At 43.7% G+C, this 18,260-nt stretch overlaps 1 protein-coding gene across 4 annotated transcripts in view; it reads left to right on the top strand.

The window, feature by feature from the left end:
• Window positions 1–18,260, top strand: part of ZBED1 (zinc finger BED-type containing 1) — a 180,599-nt gene that overhangs the window by 13,067 nt on the left and 149,272 nt on the right. Inside the window, exons 1-2 of one of the 4 annotated variants that reach the window (XM_080376063.1) lie at window positions 13–691; window positions 7,309–12,278. The exons of 1 other annotated variant lie outside the window; for it this stretch is intronic. In XM_080376063.1, coding sequence (XP_080232189.1) covers window positions 7,360–9,447 — 2,088 coding nt within the window. In that variant the 5' untranslated portion in view covers window positions 13–691; window positions 7,309–7,359 and the 3' untranslated portion in view covers window positions 9,448–12,278. Of the gene's footprint in view, window positions 1–12; window positions 913–7,308; window positions 12,279–18,260 lie in introns of those variants that run through there. 2 more of the 4 variants (XM_080376062.1, XM_080376061.1) reach the window with 2 other exon arrangements.

The raw sequence follows: 18,260 nt of genomic DNA, 5'->3' as shown, positions 1-18,260 counted from the left end.
CCGGCGCCGCGGGGCGGGGCGGCTGCGGGACGGGGGGTGGCTCCGGGCCGGGGGCGGCAGCCCCCGCCGCAAAGAGGGGAAAGTTTGCCGCACCTTCCCCCACCCGCCCCGGGGAGGGTGGCGGTTGCCCGGGAGCGCGGGGCCGGGACCTCCGGGGGGCGGCGGGGCCGGCCCGGGCCGCACAGCACAGCACTGCCACGACCTTGGCCGCAGCGGAGGGGGGCCCGGGCCGCGCCGCTCCCTCCGCACCGGGGCAGCGGCTAAGGCACCGCTGCGGCCCGGGCCGGGGCGTCGCCGCTGGGCTCCTCCTCCGCCCCCCTCCACGGGCCGGGCCGGGCCCGCCGCGCCGCCCGAGGGCAACGGCCCGGGGGGGCTGCGGCTGGCGGGGCGCCCTTCCCGCCCCCGCTGCGCCGGGCCCCGCCCTCGCCGCCGCCGGCGGCCGTCAGGCCCCGGCCCCTACCGCCCCGTCCGGCCCCCGGCCCGCGGCCGCCCCGGACGCGGGGCGGGGCGGGGGGCCGGGCCCGGGACGGGCGGCTGGCTGCACGCCGGCCTGACTGCGGCCTCGGGAGGCGGCGTGGGGGCTCCGCGGGCCGGGGGTCCCCACTTCTCCTCTTCCTCTTTTTTGCCTTCTGACGGTTTCGCCTCAGACCTCGGCTTAGAGCCGCGCGGCCGCAGCTTCCCTCGGCCCCAGGTAGGTGCTTGGCAGGCGGGGAGCGGCGGGCAGCCTCCCGCTGGCCGGGCCGCTGGCCGGGCGCTCCTGCCGCCGCCGGCGGCCGTTCCTCCGCCCCGCCGCCTCGGGACCGCCGGCCCTGACCTCCCTGCCCCGGCCGCCCGGGAGGGGCGCGCACCCGCTCTCTGGAAGCTTAAACTTCGATACCGGCTGTCACTCGCTCGCAGCCTTCAAGCTGACGGGTGAGTGACACTTGTAGTTTTCTCCAAGGGTCCTCAGATCCGTCATTTGATGGAGAAGTTACGGTTTTGCCCTTTTCCGATCTGGGTCAACAGCATGTTTAATGCTCGCTAGGGGAAGGTTTAGTTTGCCAGAAAACAAGAGATCTGAGTTTCCTCTTTCCTCATGTTACACTTGAAAACTTTAAAATGTTTCCGAGTTTGTAAACTTACAGCGTGTCCGGACGGACATCATCAGAGCTGAGCGTACGACTGCATACAAGTCAGTGCCTTTAACTTTTTCTGCTCGGCAGCAAGTGAGCCTTTGTGGCTCTGTCAGTAGTTTTAACCAGTGGAACAGGGGGGGAAAAAAAGTCTTGGGAGAGCATGGTGTTTCGGTAAGCAGGCGAGGATATTGTTTTAAAGAATATCTGAAGTACTGGAGAGGAGGTGGGACAGGTGCACTACACAGCAAGAGCATATTTGTGCATTTCATCACTCATGGCATCCTTGGGTAGCATTTTGTCTGCTTTTTGTTAATTCCTGATCCTTCTGTGATAGGCCGGGATTCTTTTTTTTTCATTCTCAAAAGACAGTGATAAAACCCCTAAACAAATGAGAGAACCCTAGTGACAGAAAGGGCATATCTGCCTACAGTTTGAAGTCATCTGAGCATTTTTCTAGCGTTAGTTTTTCTTGGCAGAGCAAAGCTGGGTATTGTGCCTAGGGTGTGTAACACTTTCCAAATCTTTTTTTCGAACTACAGAGAAGCAGCATGACAAAAATGTGACCCGAGTATTTTTTGCAGTCTGTTCTTAGCTATTAAAAAAAAAAAAAAGTATTGAATTTGGAAGTGCTGGAGGAAGGCAGTGAAGATCCAACCTGGGAAATGTCAGCTGCCTGAGTAGAACCAGGGCAGATCTGACAGCTGTGAGAATTTTTCTTTCAGCCCTAACTTGGTTTCTTCCAGGGACAAGTAGTTTCCTCGTAGGATACTTGTTTGCTTGGAGTTGCCCCTTGGCAGTTACCTGCTGCCTTGCTTTGACTTGCTGTGTCCGGTCGTTGCTTAAAAAAAGTGAATCAGCTTGTCAACGGGAACTTTTTTACGCAGACTAACCTTGTTTCCATAATAACTTCAAAATAGCAACTGCAGTGCAACAAAAAGCAAAAGTGTTGGTTAGAGCATGCTTAATTAAAGCTTGGATCAGTAAACTACACTAGCACTAAGAAAACTTCAAGTACATTTTCCAGATAGTAATCTAGAAAAGTGCATATGTTTAAAATTTTCTGTATCTTTTTGAAAGGGAGTCTGTAACTCTCAACAAGTACAGGTTTATCGTCGGGGTGCCTTCCCTGGGAGAGCCTAGAGGGAAGAAACGGGGCTGGGAAGAGCAGGGCAGCAGTCATCCAGGCCTCCAGTCCCATCTCCTTGGCCCCAGTTCCCCTGTCAGGTTTCCCGGTCTTCGTGCGCCCGTGGTGCAGCTCTCCCATGGAAGGTTTAAAACAGAGGGATGCCTGGTGGCTCGTCCTTGAACTCTGCGGGTGAGCAGAGGGGTCTGGTGTTGATGCAGCCCTTTGGCCTCCAAATTTTCCAAGAAAAGCTTGCTTTCTTGCACTTGCCAGGAAGAAGCGTTGTGGATTTCAATCCAACTAAACCAAATTTGTTTTGTTTTTCTTTTCTTTTTCTTTACCCGAGCTTAGAGTTGCACACTCTCAGCACATGGGCTTTCACGTGGCTTTTAAAAGTGACCATCTGTTTTGCCACATCCTACCGGGGGTTCATCTAATTTTTATATGTGGGATTCAAGACAGTTTTTTTGGGAAAGAGGGTGGTTTGAGCTCTGAAATCTAGATTCACTGCAAAAACTTAGTGTTTGTTTCAAGTTGCAAACTGAAAAATTAGTAATAGTTGCTATCGAAGTGAGCCTTCCCCCAATAAAGAGTATTGGAAGTTGGTCTGATATTCTGATCTTGAAGCTCAGGGAACGGAAATACAGAGCTGGGAGGGTAAACGGAGTGCAGTCAGTGATTGCTTCGCTAACTAAAATCAGCAGAAGTAAAGGGGAACTTATGTTTAACTTACGTTTTTCCAAGTATCAATTGCACAGACAGTATAACTGCTGATACATAGTGTAAACTGTGTTAGTTTTCAGTGGTCTAAATAATTACTAGTTTCATTAGAAATTACTGCCTGTATTGTTTTGGTTTTTTTACAGTGTTTAATCTTAATTATTTTGAGGGGGGAAAAAAAGCCCTGCATGACTAAAGATCCTGATATAAGCAGCTTTTTAAAAAGAAAAATCTAATCAGTGGATTAGTAAAAGTTAAATTAGTATTACTTGTGACACCAGGATATTAACACTTGAAATGTGGTCACTGAAAGTCATCCTACTGATAACAAACATGGTCATACAGTCTCTTTTGGTATTTTAAGAGCTTATCAAGGAATTTATTTGGCATCTTCCTCCTGCATTTTTCTCTTCTGCTGGTCACGTTTCATTGAAATTTGAGGTAGAGGAAGACTAAATGCTGAATGTTTTGTAGTTTAGAAGTCTTTGTAGTTAAATCTGGTACCTGTGATGTGTGGAGAACTGGCTCTGAAGAAGGTGGTAATGTGGCTGAAGTTTAGAAGGCCTTAAAGACTACTCCCGTCCTTAAGTGATTGAAATTTCATACATATTTTTCATTTGCCCCAATTTCTAGTTGTTCAGTATCATAATTTGTACCAAGTTTCTTTACAATTAATTGTGAAGAAATAATTTGGGAACATGCATCTTTTAATTTGATTCACATATCGAGGGCTTTTTTTAATGATTAAAGTATAATGATAGACTGAGCACTTCCTGGTCAAAGCTGTATGAGCGCTAGGTTGTAAAATATCCAGAGGTGGGTAGAGAATCAACCAGGTAGGAAGGACTGACGGCAGGCAAAAATAAAGTTGCATCTAACAATTAATCCCTCTCCCCCATGCACGCACCTAAGAGTTAGATAGTCTCAGAAGTGAGGAAACAGTCATTTTATGGTTGCCCCTGTGCTGAATGAGGCAAGGGTTGTGCGACGATACCTACCGTGTAATTAGGGAGGGTGCCATCGCTGTGTGTGCACAAGGGGGCAGAGCTAAGGTTGCACGGTGGCTACACACCCCACGTTTCCTCACGTTCCCATGCTTGGTTTCACAATCCGAGTGACTCTCGTGTGGGTTTTGAACCTATTTTCTTTGCCACTGGGGAAACCGAGCCCTGCCTGGTGCAAGGGGTAGCACTGTTGCCCTTTGCAACGTATCTAGTTGCTGGTGTTTCAATGTTACGGCCCTGCCCTGGCGAGGGGAGTCACAGGTTTGTGTTAGGAGAGTGAAGAGGGGTCTGAGAGGTGTGAGGAGGCAGCACAACCTGCCCCAGGGAAAGCAGAGATGAGGTGCTAGGGCCAGGAAACTTGGGCCTTTCTTCCTCCTCCTCCTCCTGTGGCAGCTAAGCCCGCTGCGAGGCCAGCAGAGGATCCTGTCTGCAGGCTCTTAAAAGCCTCAGCCCTGGTACCAGCTGGTGGTGTTGGCCAGCTACATGGAAAGGCATGCATGGCGAGGAAAACAGCAGCTTCTCCAAACCTGCACTGTGTTTCAATGTGGGTGGGAATTCAAGGGAAAAAGGAAGAGGCACGCTTGTTAGCCTGGAGGCTTCTGTGTGCAGAAGGGTTTTTCGCCAAACCAAAGTAGTGCTGGTTTTTTTATCATGGAAAGTTCAGCAAGCTGAAAGAGAGCACTTCCTTCAGCTGCCCTTGTAATAAGCTGTGGGATTTCCCAAAGGCGGTGAGGTGCTTCATTCACAAGGGATTTCATTCTGCAAGGTGCTGGTGTCCAGTTTGGGTCAGAGTTGAAGCTACTCCAGATGTTCCCAAGCCTAGGCTATGAGCACTGTTCACCAAAAGAGGAAAATTTTACCTTTTCAGATAGAAAAATGGGAGGTATGTTTTTTTGGTTTGGTTTTTGCCATTTTTTTTTCCCCTTCATAGTACCAGTTATGCTGTGTAACACTGGAGGAGAGACAGGGATGATTAGCAGTTTATATTTGAGCTATTACAACAGCTGAAGTGTGGTTTACAGCATTATAATAAAGGCTGTGTTATGTTGGCATGTCCTTAACTGTGGCAATGCTACTCTGTGCCACTATTGCCAAGTGCCAGATCCAGCTCAACGATGGCAAAGCTGTAACATACATAAGAATGAAAGGTGGGGTGAGTTTGTAACACTCCCTTGCTCTAAAATAACTTGTATTTTATCAGTGTGTGATGAACTTTTTATGATCCAAGGTGTGTCATACTGATTTTAAATATTAAAGATGCATCAGCTCTTTTATTACAGTGGCTTCCTCCTTGCTTTTAGGAACTGCCACGTAACTGCAAAGGAAACTGTAGGATTTAGTGAAGTTCTGGGAGCCTCTATACTCCTCGAGATACCAGGTCATGGATTGAAATGGAGTGATCTAAAAGCAGTAACACTACATACCGATACAATATATCTTGTCAATGCACAGTCTGATGCTGTGGCAGGTTTACATCATTGTACATTACACCACGTTGTCTTTCAAAATCATCATTTTTTGTGGAATTGCATACCTTGGTGGTGTTGATAGGCACATCTTTGGAATGAGGGAGCATTACCACGTTGAATCAATAGTTTATTCTGGCAACTTAAAAGGCACTGAATGAATCACTGTAGAGGGCATTGCTGGTAGTCGGAACATTGCCCCCCTCAGGGGAAAAACCCCCAGGTCTACACCCAGAAGTAAATCTACAGAACAAATTAGGTAAAATGTTTGCCCTGCATCTCTTGTTCTGTTTCTGAACCAACAGCTATGTTTAAATGAATATGCTTAGTCTTGGTAAACCTGTCTTTGGTTTTTCATTCAAGACATACAGAAAGTGCTGCAAAATACCAACTATAGTTCAGAGAGAAAATAGCTTTTCTTGGGAATATTCATCAACAGCAGAAAGCACACCAGCGAAGCTTGCACACATATTTTTTGGAGATATTCCCTTGCAGCAATGCGAAAAAGTCAGATTGTTTCTTCCTCCTCCAACCAGCCAGTCTTACCACCCAGGGACTTCTGGGCTTGGGTGCAGGAGCAGCTCCTGATGGGCAGAGAAGGAGCAATGCCATTGCTTTCAGGCTGGCTGCAGGGATGCTCCCAATGTTTCTCTTCTGCTCTCTTTCCCTGGATTTTTGTGAAGGGGGCTGCATCTGTGTTTAACTGATTTACTTCCTTCTTCCCAGTCCTGGCCAGGCCCCTGGTGAAGGGCTTGTTGTCACAGGCGCTCTGGTGGTGGCGTGGAAGAAATGGAGAAGCGTCAGCATGCAGTCATGCTTTGCTGTGGCTTGGCTTTTTGGTGTAGCAAAATCAGCTCCAGTGGGTGCCAGCTGCCAGCACTGTGCACAGAGGCGCTGTAGGGCTCAAGTAGTGCTTGCACATGACTGCACAAGAAATGTTTTCCTGTGCAGATACTGAGGTACAGATTGCCAAGTCTTGGCTTATCGCCATGCTCATCTAGAGTGTTACCCCCTCCTGACTTCTGCAGCCTTTTGAAGAAAATACAGCAAAATTATTTTCCAGCTGATGTGGATAATAACATTTATTAGTGCTTCCATGTCTGCTTTTCCTGTAATTATAATGCACTGTTATTCCAGGAACCATGATTGTGAACTAGTAGTTCAGGAGATGGCTTTGATTTCAGAAAGAGGACAGGAAAGGTGTCAGATGCGTATTGTTGATCTGCATGTAGGTTCAAACTCCTTTTCCTTTTACTTCAGTAAGAAAACATTTTTACATTTCAGAAGAGCAGATAATGCTATAACTTGCATCGTAGTTGGGGTTTTTTTTTCTGGTTTTTTTTTTTGTTTGTTTTGTTTTTTAAGCAAATGGTGGAACAGTTTGATCCAACTAACAAAACTTCTTTCAAAATAAACAAACAATAAAACCTTTGCTCCTTCAGTATCAGGTTTCAATTGAAGTAAATGTTAACAGTGAAGTTTAGTAACTCTTAGGCAAGAGGATGTTGGTCTAGCCCTAACTATAACTTAAGAGGCAGGAAAATGTTATAGCAGATCACCAGTTTGTGTGACAGTAGTGCGTCAGCTTTGTGATGGTACCCCTTCTCTACCCAGAGTTATGTAATTTGAGAAGCAAGATTTACTCGGGTCTTCTAGCTCAATTTCACAGCACAATGTGATATATTAAAAATCTTTTAAATTCTTGACATTCTGATGGGCTTCTTGTAGATCACACTTCCTGCAAATCTCATCTTTAAATTTGCAAATGTAATTAGTAAGGTAGGTTTCTTGATACGTTTGCAGAAACGTTAATTTCACATAGTTAAGTGTGGTCAAACTTTTGCTTTCTCATTGTATCTTTATCTTACTGCCTTTATCAGGTACTCATTAATGAGTGAAGGATCAAAAGGTGGGACGGTGGCCAAGAAGCAATGGAGAATAAAAGTTTAGAAGGTTCCCCATCAGACCTAAAGTTAGTGGCTCACCCGAGAGCAAAGAGTAAAGTGTGGAAGTACTTTGGGTTTGATACCAATGCAGAAGGATGCATATTACAGTGGAAGAAGATCTACTGCCGTATTTGCATGGCACAGATCGCCTATTCAGGAAACACGTCCAACCTTTCCTACCACCTTGAGAAAAATCACCCCGATGAATTCTGCGAATTTGTGAAAAGTAACACTGAGCAAATGAGGGAAGCCTTTGCCACCGCATTTTCAAAAATCAAGCCGGAATCATCACAGCAGGTTGTGCAAGATAGCCTCATCATGAAGACCTACCAGAACTATGAAAACAAAAAGCATCAGGAACTGACATCTGCAGTCATCAGCTTAATTTGTGAGGGCATGTATCCTGCCTCTATCGTGGATGAACCCACCTTCAAGGCCCTCTTGAGAACAGCAGACCCCAGGTATGAACTTCCGAGCCGGAAGTACTTCTGTACAAAAGCTATTCCCGAAAAGTACAATGCCATTAGAGAAATTGTGCTGAAAGAGCTCACTGAGGTTCTGTGGTGTGGCATATCCACAGACATGTGGAGGAGTGAAAACCAGAACAGGTCATACGTAACTGTCGCGGTTCACTTTCTCAGCAGCAGTCCTGCCAACTGCCTGGCTGTGAACTCGCGGTGTTTAAAAACATTTGAAGTACCTGAGGATAATACTGCAGAGACTATTACGAGAGTCCTTTATGAAACATTCATTGAGTGGGGGATCAATACAAAAGTCTTTGGTGCTACAACAGATTATAGTAAAGACATTGTGAAAGCTTGCTCCCTTCTAGATATTCCCGTACAGATGCCTTGTTTGGGGCACACTTTTAACGCAGGAATACAACAAGCTTTTCAGCTCCCCAAACTCTGCAGCCTTCTTGCCAGGTGCCGAAAACTGGTGGAGTATTTTCAGCAGTCTACAGTTGCGATGTACATGCTGAGTGAGAAGCAGAAGCAGCAGAATATCCTCCACTGCATGCTGGTAAGCGACCGGGTTTCCTGGTGGGGAAGCACACTCGCTATGCTGCAGCGCCTCAAGGAGCAGCAGTTTGTCATTGCGGCTGTTCTCGTGGAGGACAGCAACAACCACCACCTCATGCTGGAATCCAGTGAGTGGAATACAATTGAAGGGCTGGTGGAGCTGCTGCAGCCTTTCAAGCAGGTCGCAGAGATGATGTCTGCTTCAAAGTACCCAACGATAAGTATGGTGAAGCCACTTCTCCACATGCTTCTGAATACTACCCTGAACATCAAAGAGAATGATTTGAAGGAAATCAGCATGGCAAAGGAGGTGATTGCTAAAGAATTGTCAACCACCTACCAGCACACCCCTGAGATAGACATGTTCCTCAATGTTGCAACTTTCTTGGATCCTCGCTACAAAAAACTGCCTTTTCTTTCAGCCTTTGAGCGGCAGCAGGTTGAAAACAGAGTGGTGGAAGAAGCAAAAAGCCTGCTGGAGAAAGTAAAAGAAAATACCTTTAGGACTGAAGAGAAATTCTTCACAGTTTCAGAAGAGCCCCCTGTAAAAAAAATCATCATCTCCTCTACTCCTCCTCCTACCAGTGTCATCAACAACATGCTCGCAGAGATCTTTTGCCAGACAGGAGGTGTGGAAGACCAGGAGGAATGGCATGCTCAAATCGTTGAGGAGCTGAGCAACTTCAAGTCACAAAAGGTCCTTGGTTTAAATGAAGACCCACTGAAGTGGTGGTCTGACAGACTAGCGCTATTTCCAGTTTTACCAAAGGTTCTTCAAAAATACTGGTGTATTCTGGCCACAAGGGTCTTCCCTGAACGCCTCTTTGGTTCATCTGCTAATGTTGTAAGTGCAAAGAGAAACCGGTTAGCGCCGGCTCATGTGGATGAGCAGATCTTTTTGTACGAAAACAGTCGGAATGGGTCTGAGGCTGAACCGGAGGACGAAGACGAAGGAGAGTGGGGTTTGGAACAGGAACAGATTTTTAATTTAAATGACTCGGTAAATGTAAACAACAATTTCTTTAATATCAGAGACAGTGGGTTTGTTTAACAGGACTGCTGCGGTACAGTTAATAACAAAGAAAAAAGTATTTGTCTTAAGTTACCAAAAATACTTCTGTTTTATGCTTTGAATGCTGTAAATATTGAACAGTTGTAACAAACTTGATTTAGCTTCCATTGTCTATGTTTTCCCCACTGTCTTAAAACATGAATGACTTGTGATTAAACAGCACTGAAATGAATGAGGAAATAAATTCTACAAAGACCGTGATTTCTGACTGTGGCCCAGATTTCAGAAAGCACTTACCCATGTGTTTCCTTTCCACTTGCTTCAGTGGGAGACAAACACATGCTTATGTGCTTTCTATCACAAAAATATTTTCTTGAATTAGGACCCTGAGCAAGGGAGTTTTTAAGATTTACGCCTCTGTTTGTGAATCCTGTGTGACTCAGGATGTTAGCTTTAAATTTTGGATTTTAAAACATTTTTAAAATCCATAAATCTGAGCAGTGGATATTTTTAGAGTGTATCAATGCTATGAAATGAAAAAAAAAAATATCTTGAGCCTGATTTTCTGTTTTCACTACCTCATGTCTTAGGCCTGGTCTATGCCAGAAAAGTTCAGCTGGTATATTTCTGTCAATTAGGGGACTGATGTATTTTTATTTTAACTGATACTGTGCTGGCATAGGCTGTAGTGTGGATGCACTTATACTGGGATAAGTTATTCTCCTTTCCAGTGCGGTGTAAATGGTATAAACACTTCTAAACTGGTATTGTTGTGTCCACGTTAGTCTGGTTTTACCATTTAACTGCAGCAGCTAAATGGCAAAACTTTTTTTTTGTGTGTGTGTGTATGTGTCTAGGCAAGCCCTGATTGTAGTCTCTTGCGCTTTGACAAAGTGGTGACGAAGTGTGCAGGGTTGAGGTGGCGTTGTGTTACCTTGGCTTTGTTACGTTATGGCTGATGCCATGCGGTGCGAAGCGGGCAAGGTATCGGCCCCTCAGCGGCAGTGGCGGAGAGAGGGAGGGAAGGAGGGTTTGGGGAGACGTGTACGGGCTGCGGGTCTAACATTCTGTCTAAGTTACAAAATCCTTAACCTCTTAATTTAAATGGGGACTTTGCCCAGGGTAGCTAGAAAATTTTGTTGGCAAGAAAAGCAAAATAAAAAGCTTTACTATTATGTAAATATATTTAAAAGAAGGGGACCCTTCCATTTCCCCACATGTATTTAGTGAGTCTTTAGGATTGTTTCTTATTACGTTAGCACTTAAACCATCTTTTTTTTTTTCTCCTCTTTTTGGTTCAGTTTGTAGAGTGGACTTTAGTCCCGTCCAGTCTAATGTTTGAGTACTGTTTCTGATTAGTTGTTGTGTATTGTAATTGCTCCTTCATGTCTCTACGCTTAAGTGTTTTAAGCCTTTTTGAGAACTCGGCAAACAAGAAAAAGAAAGAAAACCATCCCCAGCCCCCCCATCTCTTTATGAAATACACATCATAAACAAGATTAGAGTTCACGCTTGGCACAGAGTGGGATAGCAGCCAGCATTTTTCCCTGAGGTGCAGAGGAGGACATCTTGGCATTTTCCAGTTAACAGTCAAAAGGTTTTTGGGGTTTTGTTTTTGTTACTGGTGTCTCGCCCCCCACCTTGGCTATAGTCTATGACTGTCAAGCACAATCTTTCCAGAGAGGTCTGTTGAAGACTGGCCAGTACTGTTCTAGAGGAAGAAGTTGGGTTTTTTCATCATGATGGTGACCATAGACAATTGGTTGTAGAAAGGGCCCAGCCAGGAGGAACACAGAAAAATGAGAATTGTGATAGAATTGAATCTATTGCCAGACTGCTTGTTTATATTATGGTTTAATAGTTTTTGCAAGTTTGAGGCCTTGTGTTCTTTGTAGGTAGTAGGAAGGGGTGGGTGGGTGGGGAGGAAGGGCAGAGGTTAGAGTAAAGGAGCACTGAAGTAAATAGCCATGAACTACCTGGCATGTTTAATCCTGGGAAAAATGCATTTAACAGGTGCTGTGGCCGCTGTTTGGCTGTCAGTAGGCCTGGGTTTTCACTCTCTAGCCCCCTGAAAATTAATTTGCACTTGCACAAAGTACACACAGAGTGCATCCCGTTGGATCTTGCTACTCTCCACACCCACTGAGGAGGTGTATGTGATTGCCCAAGGTACAAAACACAGGCTTGGCCTAAACTCCCGCAGATATATAGGCTGTCCGTGAGGGTAGAAAAATCAAGTTATGGAAGGGAGCGAGATACAGGAGGTCCCTTTTTGATGTTATCTGAGCTCCTGTGACACCCCTGCAGTCTGCCAGGAAGACCTCTTGGTTTTTACATCCGTTGAGTACCAGCTGGTGTCAGTTGTGTCCCCTCACACCACCTCCGCCTGCTACCACTGCTGCTAGCCCTCAAGAAGCTGCGCAAATGTTAGTGTGAGGTGTGTGGATCCTGTCTCACGTGAGCATAATTCAAAGCCGTGCCCTCACAACCAAGGCAGAGCCCAGAGCACCGCTCCCCTGGTCTGTGTTCAGCCTGCCCCTCTTAACAGCATCCATCTCCTGTTTGCATCTTTGTCCTTCTAGGGCTAAACATACGCAGTGATGCTTACAAGCAGTTTTACTGAGATCGGTGCAATGCACTACTCTTTTCTTTCCAGCTTCTTTTTATTTTTTGGTATCCAAAATAAAACTGTAGTCGGTTCAATTGATGTGTGTCAGCATTCTTTTTAAAAAAAAAAGGAGAAGAAAAAGGAAAAAAAAAAACAACAACAAAGCCATTGTTAGTCCTACCCATTGTCTGTGAGATTTTTATTTAATGTTCTAAGCCTGGAATATTGTTAAATAAACCAGAAAAATAAGTTAGTTACTAGATTATTTGTCTGATGTGTGTTCATATCTGCAGCACTTTATGACTTTGAACTCTTCCGCAACAAGGGGAGGTTATATTCTAAGGTTTTGAAGCTATGCATTTATTTTCCTTTTGATCCTGTAAGTTATTTAAAAAAAAATGCTGTACAAATCTTTTGGATTAAAAAAAAATGAAGATGAAAAATGTCAGAAGTTTAGATGGTTTCTCTCGCTTAAATACGTGTGGTGTTTTTCATTTAACAACATAATTTTCTGTTGTTTAGTTGGGTGGAGAACCAAAGTTGCAGAGCTGTTTTAAATATTGCTACAACATGAGTTAAACCCTGGTGTTATTGCCAAGGGTGGGCCCAGAACACATTTCCAAATTATGCTATTAAGTCAGATTTATGTTTGTGTTTCTTGACAGCTAATTTGAATCCACAGCCGAATGTTTCCTTTTCTCTTCGGTACAGCTGAGACATCTTTTTGGAGGGGCGATAAAGGAACTTCAGCTTTTGTGTGTTTTCATGCTGGAAAAGTGATTTTTTAAACAAGCTCTCAAACTACGTACTTTATACCAATAGAATTGCCTTTGGCCACCAGCTAAGTATTTCCAATTCAGGATTAATATTCAGTGGGGTAGGCAAGGTTTCTGAGGGTTAACAACGTAACTAAAGGGAGTTTTGTGGGACTGACCAACCTCTGTGCAGGTATTTTGCCTCTTTGCTGTCAGAGATTACCATGAAGACAAAACCAAAACCTCAAACCAAACTGAAGTTGAAAAGGTGAATTTTTCCAGAAAACCATGTCTAAGATGCCTTGGTTTAAATGGATGGAATAAAGTTCTGGATTATTTGTGGAAAGGGTGCATTATTTTAAATTTCTATCACAGCAGTGTGTTAGATTAATTTAGAGGGTTTTCTTAATTAATGTCATGGTGGTCCAGTTAGCTTTAAAGGAGCATTGTGTGCAGGCAGGAATATGAAAAGCAGAAGAAACGCTAATTGGTTACTTGTAATATTTTGTAGTACTTCTGAAAAGTGGCATGTAGCTCATGATCTTGTCCTTTTTGTGTGATAGCTTAAAAAGAAGGGTCTGCCTGAAGACATCATTTCTGAAGGAGGGGAAGCATACGAATTTGAACACAGAAGTGGTATATTTTACATATTCTATAACAACTGGCTATAGGAAATTTGCACTGGAAAAAAAGCATTTTAGTCTCTGCACGTCATACTCCTTTCAGTGGTCTCCATTTCTGAGTGTCCTTCTTAGGGGATGATGTCTTTTTGAAGGTCTGGAAATCTGGGTTCTGGTGGTGCAGTGCTATGTAGTCTAGGCGGTCTTTTTGGCTATGCTGAGAAGCCTCTTTTGCTTTGGCTTCTGATTTGTTATGTTTTGTAGCTTCATTTTTTTTGCTTTTTAATTTTTTTTTTCCATTTTTCTTTATTTCTTTTTTTCTGTTTTTTTTTTTTTTTTTTTTTTTTTGTTATTTTTTTTTGTTTTTACCTAAGCCAAGATTATATTGTCTGTCTCACCATATTTCCTACAAATTACTAGTCTTCTGCTAAATTCAGGATGTGTTTGTTTTTAGGGGATGTAGGGAAATTACCAAAGTTGGTTTTGCTTTTTAAATTAACATTATTTGGTGCTGTAGGAAGAACTTAAAGATACAGTATAATTTTATGTCTGCCTTAAAAGCAAATCAGTAAAGTAAAATGTCTAATGGCTTTATGCTATTTAAACTTGAATTTCAAAACATCCCTACAGTTGCTGTATAATGCTGTCATTTTTACATACAAAAGCATTTTCTTTAGGTTGAACAATAAAAATCAATTAAATAGATTTTTACTGCTTCTACAGTCATTTTCAGTGCCCCTGCAGCTGGGTTAAAATGCCACAAGGGAACTGAGTTTACTATAAAAAAAAAACCCCAAAGCAAAACACCATCTTCCAGCTTGCCTTGTGTTTTAAAAACATTTTTAGTGATAAAATTTGATTTATAACTTTTTAAAAATGCAAAGGCTGTTGCAGAAAATTTTCAGATGAGTCCCTCAACCTCAGAGATGTCAATATTACGAGATAAAATTCGATTTATAACTTATAAAAAATGCAAAGGCTGTTGCAGAAGATTTTTAAATGAGAGTCCTCAATCTCAGAGATGTCAATATTACGATTTTTGAGCATTACACTGACATTTATGCACAAGGTGCTGTTGACTTACCTTTCTGCCAGAAGAAAAGGTTAGTGTTCACAAAAGTGATGCTGCCATCTGCAATGCTTTGAAGTGGGGATCAGATGTATTTTTTTTCAGAGATGTTGAAAAGACTGGTACTTGCTGCACATGTGTGCTGGTTTCCATGCTTTACAATTAGGACTTTTTTCCAGTGACTTGAATTTGCAAAATCCTGTTCCTCTGTCCTGTCTCTCTCCCTGGCCCTGTCTGGGCAGAGTGCTGGGTGGGAGAAGCCCTGCTCCCCAGTGTGGGGTTCTCTTGCAGAGACACCGTTCCTGGAGAGCAGGTAAACCTCGGTTTAAAATGGGTTTAAACTAGTTCCTTATTCCTGTCCACTGGGGCTACAGCACCTGTGCCATGCTGTGTAAAGGCAGAGCCATCAATTCTTCCCCCCGGGGTGATGTACAGTTGAGCACATCGCTCAGTTGTACCAAAAGTTGCCTACGTGGCAGGGGAAGATGCTGCGGAATTGGGCTCAACACAGCTAGGAAAATAAGCTTGGAGTCAAAGACATAGTAAGCAGTAGTGGTCCTTACTGCATGTCAGGATAGAAACAGGATCTGTGCGGCTCTGGTTGTTTGGGTTTTTAAGGTAAATATCTTAACATGATACTAGTTCGTGCTTTAGGCTGAAGTTGTGCCTGGGAACTTTTGTGAACTATTCAAATAGTTACGTGTTTAATACTCACATAGAAAAGAGTGTTCTGTGGCATTCAAGTAAAGGTTTTCTACAGAGAGTAAAGCTGCAGTTCCTATTTGATATTTTGGAGATTAGGGATAGCATTTACAGTGGTTTTACAGGTATAAATACCGTGGCCAGAGGTACACACACATTCAGCTGTCAGAAGCGGTACGGTAGTCCTGTTTTTGAGTACAGCAGAGGCAGGAGGGGATACTTCCATTTCTAATAAATAAGAAATGTTGTTATTTTAATGCTTTTAGGTAGAAGACTAATTAAAATGCATCTGTAAATCTTCATGATAGTATAATGCTTTATTTGGATATATCTGTAGAGAATTAATCCCTTTGGTTTACTTTGTACACTGAAGGTGTGACTCTATTTGTCCATAGCTGCATGCGCGTGATATCCTGTTCGACAGTGATTCCCCAAACAATGCACAGTAAAGTTATTTTTAAAGTGGCGATTTCTTTGATTACATACAATTTTCAGCATACGTCTTTGTCCCCAAATACTTGCAGTCAGGAATGAGAAATTAATCTTTTATTTCTGCAATGGGCCCTGCTTTGCTTTTGAATTTGAGACATTTTGTGTCTCTGTGTATCTCTGTGTTTACAGACACCACCACTAAAAGTGTTCCATTCTCCCTTGTTTTTTTTTTAATGTGCTTTTTTTCTCATGAGTCATTGGTGAGGTTTACAGTGATAGGAATTTACAGTCATAACAAGGAAGATGTCAAGTCAGCATCAGGAAAGCTCATGCCAGAAACATTCTGTCCTGTGTCATGAATGCTTTGCTCCAAGGGAAACCTTCACGTTCTCAAACATGGCTTTCTGGTGTGTGTGTGAGCGAGAAATAAAGTGCTTTTGCAAACAACGCACAGTTCTGTTTTATGGTGGTAGTTCAGTCTGCTGTGAGTTTGTACTCTGGGAAGCACTCTGGTTTAGCACCAAATTCAAGTTTCTTGAGCACACAGCAGAACTCATGAACAGAAGGAATTTAGCGACAATTAAATCTGCAAAATGCTATCGCTTAATTGATGAGAACAAAGAAGAAGTGGATCCATCTAGGAAAACTACTGAAATTGTAACGGGAACCTGCAATTCCTGTCTGAATTCCTGACAGCATTTAAAAATACTAAATGATTAACCTTCCAGTAATCTGACATTTCAGATGCTGTGAAACAAGTAATTTACACACTTGTTGATGTTTCTGTGCTGCTGGTGGTAAGCTCTGTTAGCTGCAAACCCCTGTGCTCCCAAATGGCCAAGGAAGAGTTTTCAGTAACAAGGCAGGGAGGAAGAACAAGCTGTTACTGTAATGTCCCTGTAGCATGTGGGAGCCTGGGCTGAAATGGCTGTTTCTGAATGACACTTTGATGCAGCCTCGCCGGTCTACCACAGATATACATTCACATGCAATCCAAGGATTTGCCACTGATCGTAAATCTGGCAGGTCCCAAAGGAGCTAGTGCTGTGGTGAGAAAGAGCGAGTCTTGCAGATGAGTGGAGCCTTCTGTGTGTGGTATGTATCTTTTAGCACCCCTGATTTTAAGCCCCGTTCTCTTTCCTGTGCCAGCAGCGTGAACAGTGGTGCTGATCTTCGCTGTGTTATTTGCTGTGGGGCTCTTCTATTTGAAGTGTAAGAATAGGAGAACGTCACCTGCGTGCTTTCAAGAGGCAGTGAAAGTAGGCAGAAGTTCACCTATGCTGTATGTGGTTTGCTGACTGCTCTGCATGAGCAGTAGGTTGAGGGTGATATTTCGTTTACCCTGTAGTGTTGCAGATGTGCGACTGGCATTGCTGCTGGGAGATTTCTGCGTGCCTGGTCAGAGAAATGAGATAGGTAAAGAGCAACCGTGTGCATGTTGTATCTGAAGGTATGATGCAATCCCCAGGTGAACTTAAAGTGCTCGCATGAACTGGTTCTTTTGTTGTCCTGCAAACAGACTAACCGCCTTGTTCATGTCCTGCCCACTCCACCCCACCTCCTCTTCATTCCTTTGGCTGATGTTTGCAAAGATTTCACAGTTCTTATTGAAGATGGAAATTCACAGATAATGCTGGAAAATATTTGTCAGTTGTTGGGACCGTTGCGTATACTTTTTGTGCCTTTTTTGGCAATGCATATTAGAGCTGATGGAATATAAAATTCTTTTTTTACCCAGGGACAGGATCCATGCACGTCTGAAGTTGGTTGTCGTATGCAGAGACTGGTAAACTCTTCCTACAGTGAGGGGTTCAGCTCAGCCTGCAGTGTTGGTCTGTTGGCTGCACTTCTGCCCTTTCTCTAGGCTGTTCAGGAACGTTGCTGTACTCTGCAGAGGGAAAACCGATTCCTCTGGATTGTTTTCCTGGTGTTTTTGTATTGCTGGGGCTGTTTTCTGGTCTGCGAGTGCCTGAAGGAAGGGAACGGGCCAGGGCTTTTCCCCTGATCCTGCTCCTTCCCTGGGCTGGTTGACCACCCTGAGAAGAGGATCGTCCAGAAGGTAACACTGCTGGATGATGTCTGCAAACACCAAGACTACAAAATGATTCATTCATTTTACATTTATTTTTAGGCTAAGATGAAAATGATATAAAATGTGGCCTAAAAAGGAGCCTTCAGACCCTCTGCACTAACTCCTTGAGTTAGGCGTCCAAATATAGATTTAGGGATTTAATCTCTAAAAGTGATCCATTTTGCATGCTCTGTCTTCAGAACCACTAGAAATGCAGGCATCGTAAGTGTGTCTCTTTAAATATCCTTTAAAGAATGGTATTTTGCAGTGGGATGTATATGCAGAACTTCTTTAAATCCAAACCATAAGTTTTCATTTTCTACACGTCCATTTTGTCTTTGGTTGTGCTTCAAAGGTTAGTATCCATAGGATCGTTATGTCTGAAGTGATCTATTCAAACATTTTAGGTCACAAAAGTAGATGGGCTTCAGAAATAAGAGAAATATTTTCCCCCACAATTTATAAGCTGAAAGTCTTAATTATTCTGTGTTGAGGGAGCCAGTTGCAACTGTTCTAGAAAAGCGTGGAAGAACATGAAATGTAAATAATTTCACGTTTTTTAGGTAAAATTCTGACAGTAAAAGGCTTAAGTGTA

The sequence above is a fragment of the Falco punctatus genome (genome assembly GCF_963210335.1).
Source record: "Falco punctatus genome assembly, chromosome: 2".
NCBI classification, from domain to species: domain Eukaryota; kingdom Metazoa; phylum Chordata; class Aves; order Falconiformes; family Falconidae; genus Falco; species Falco punctatus.
Note: the sequence above shows the minus strand (reverse complement) of the source record. Positions and strands in the feature narration are given on the sequence as shown.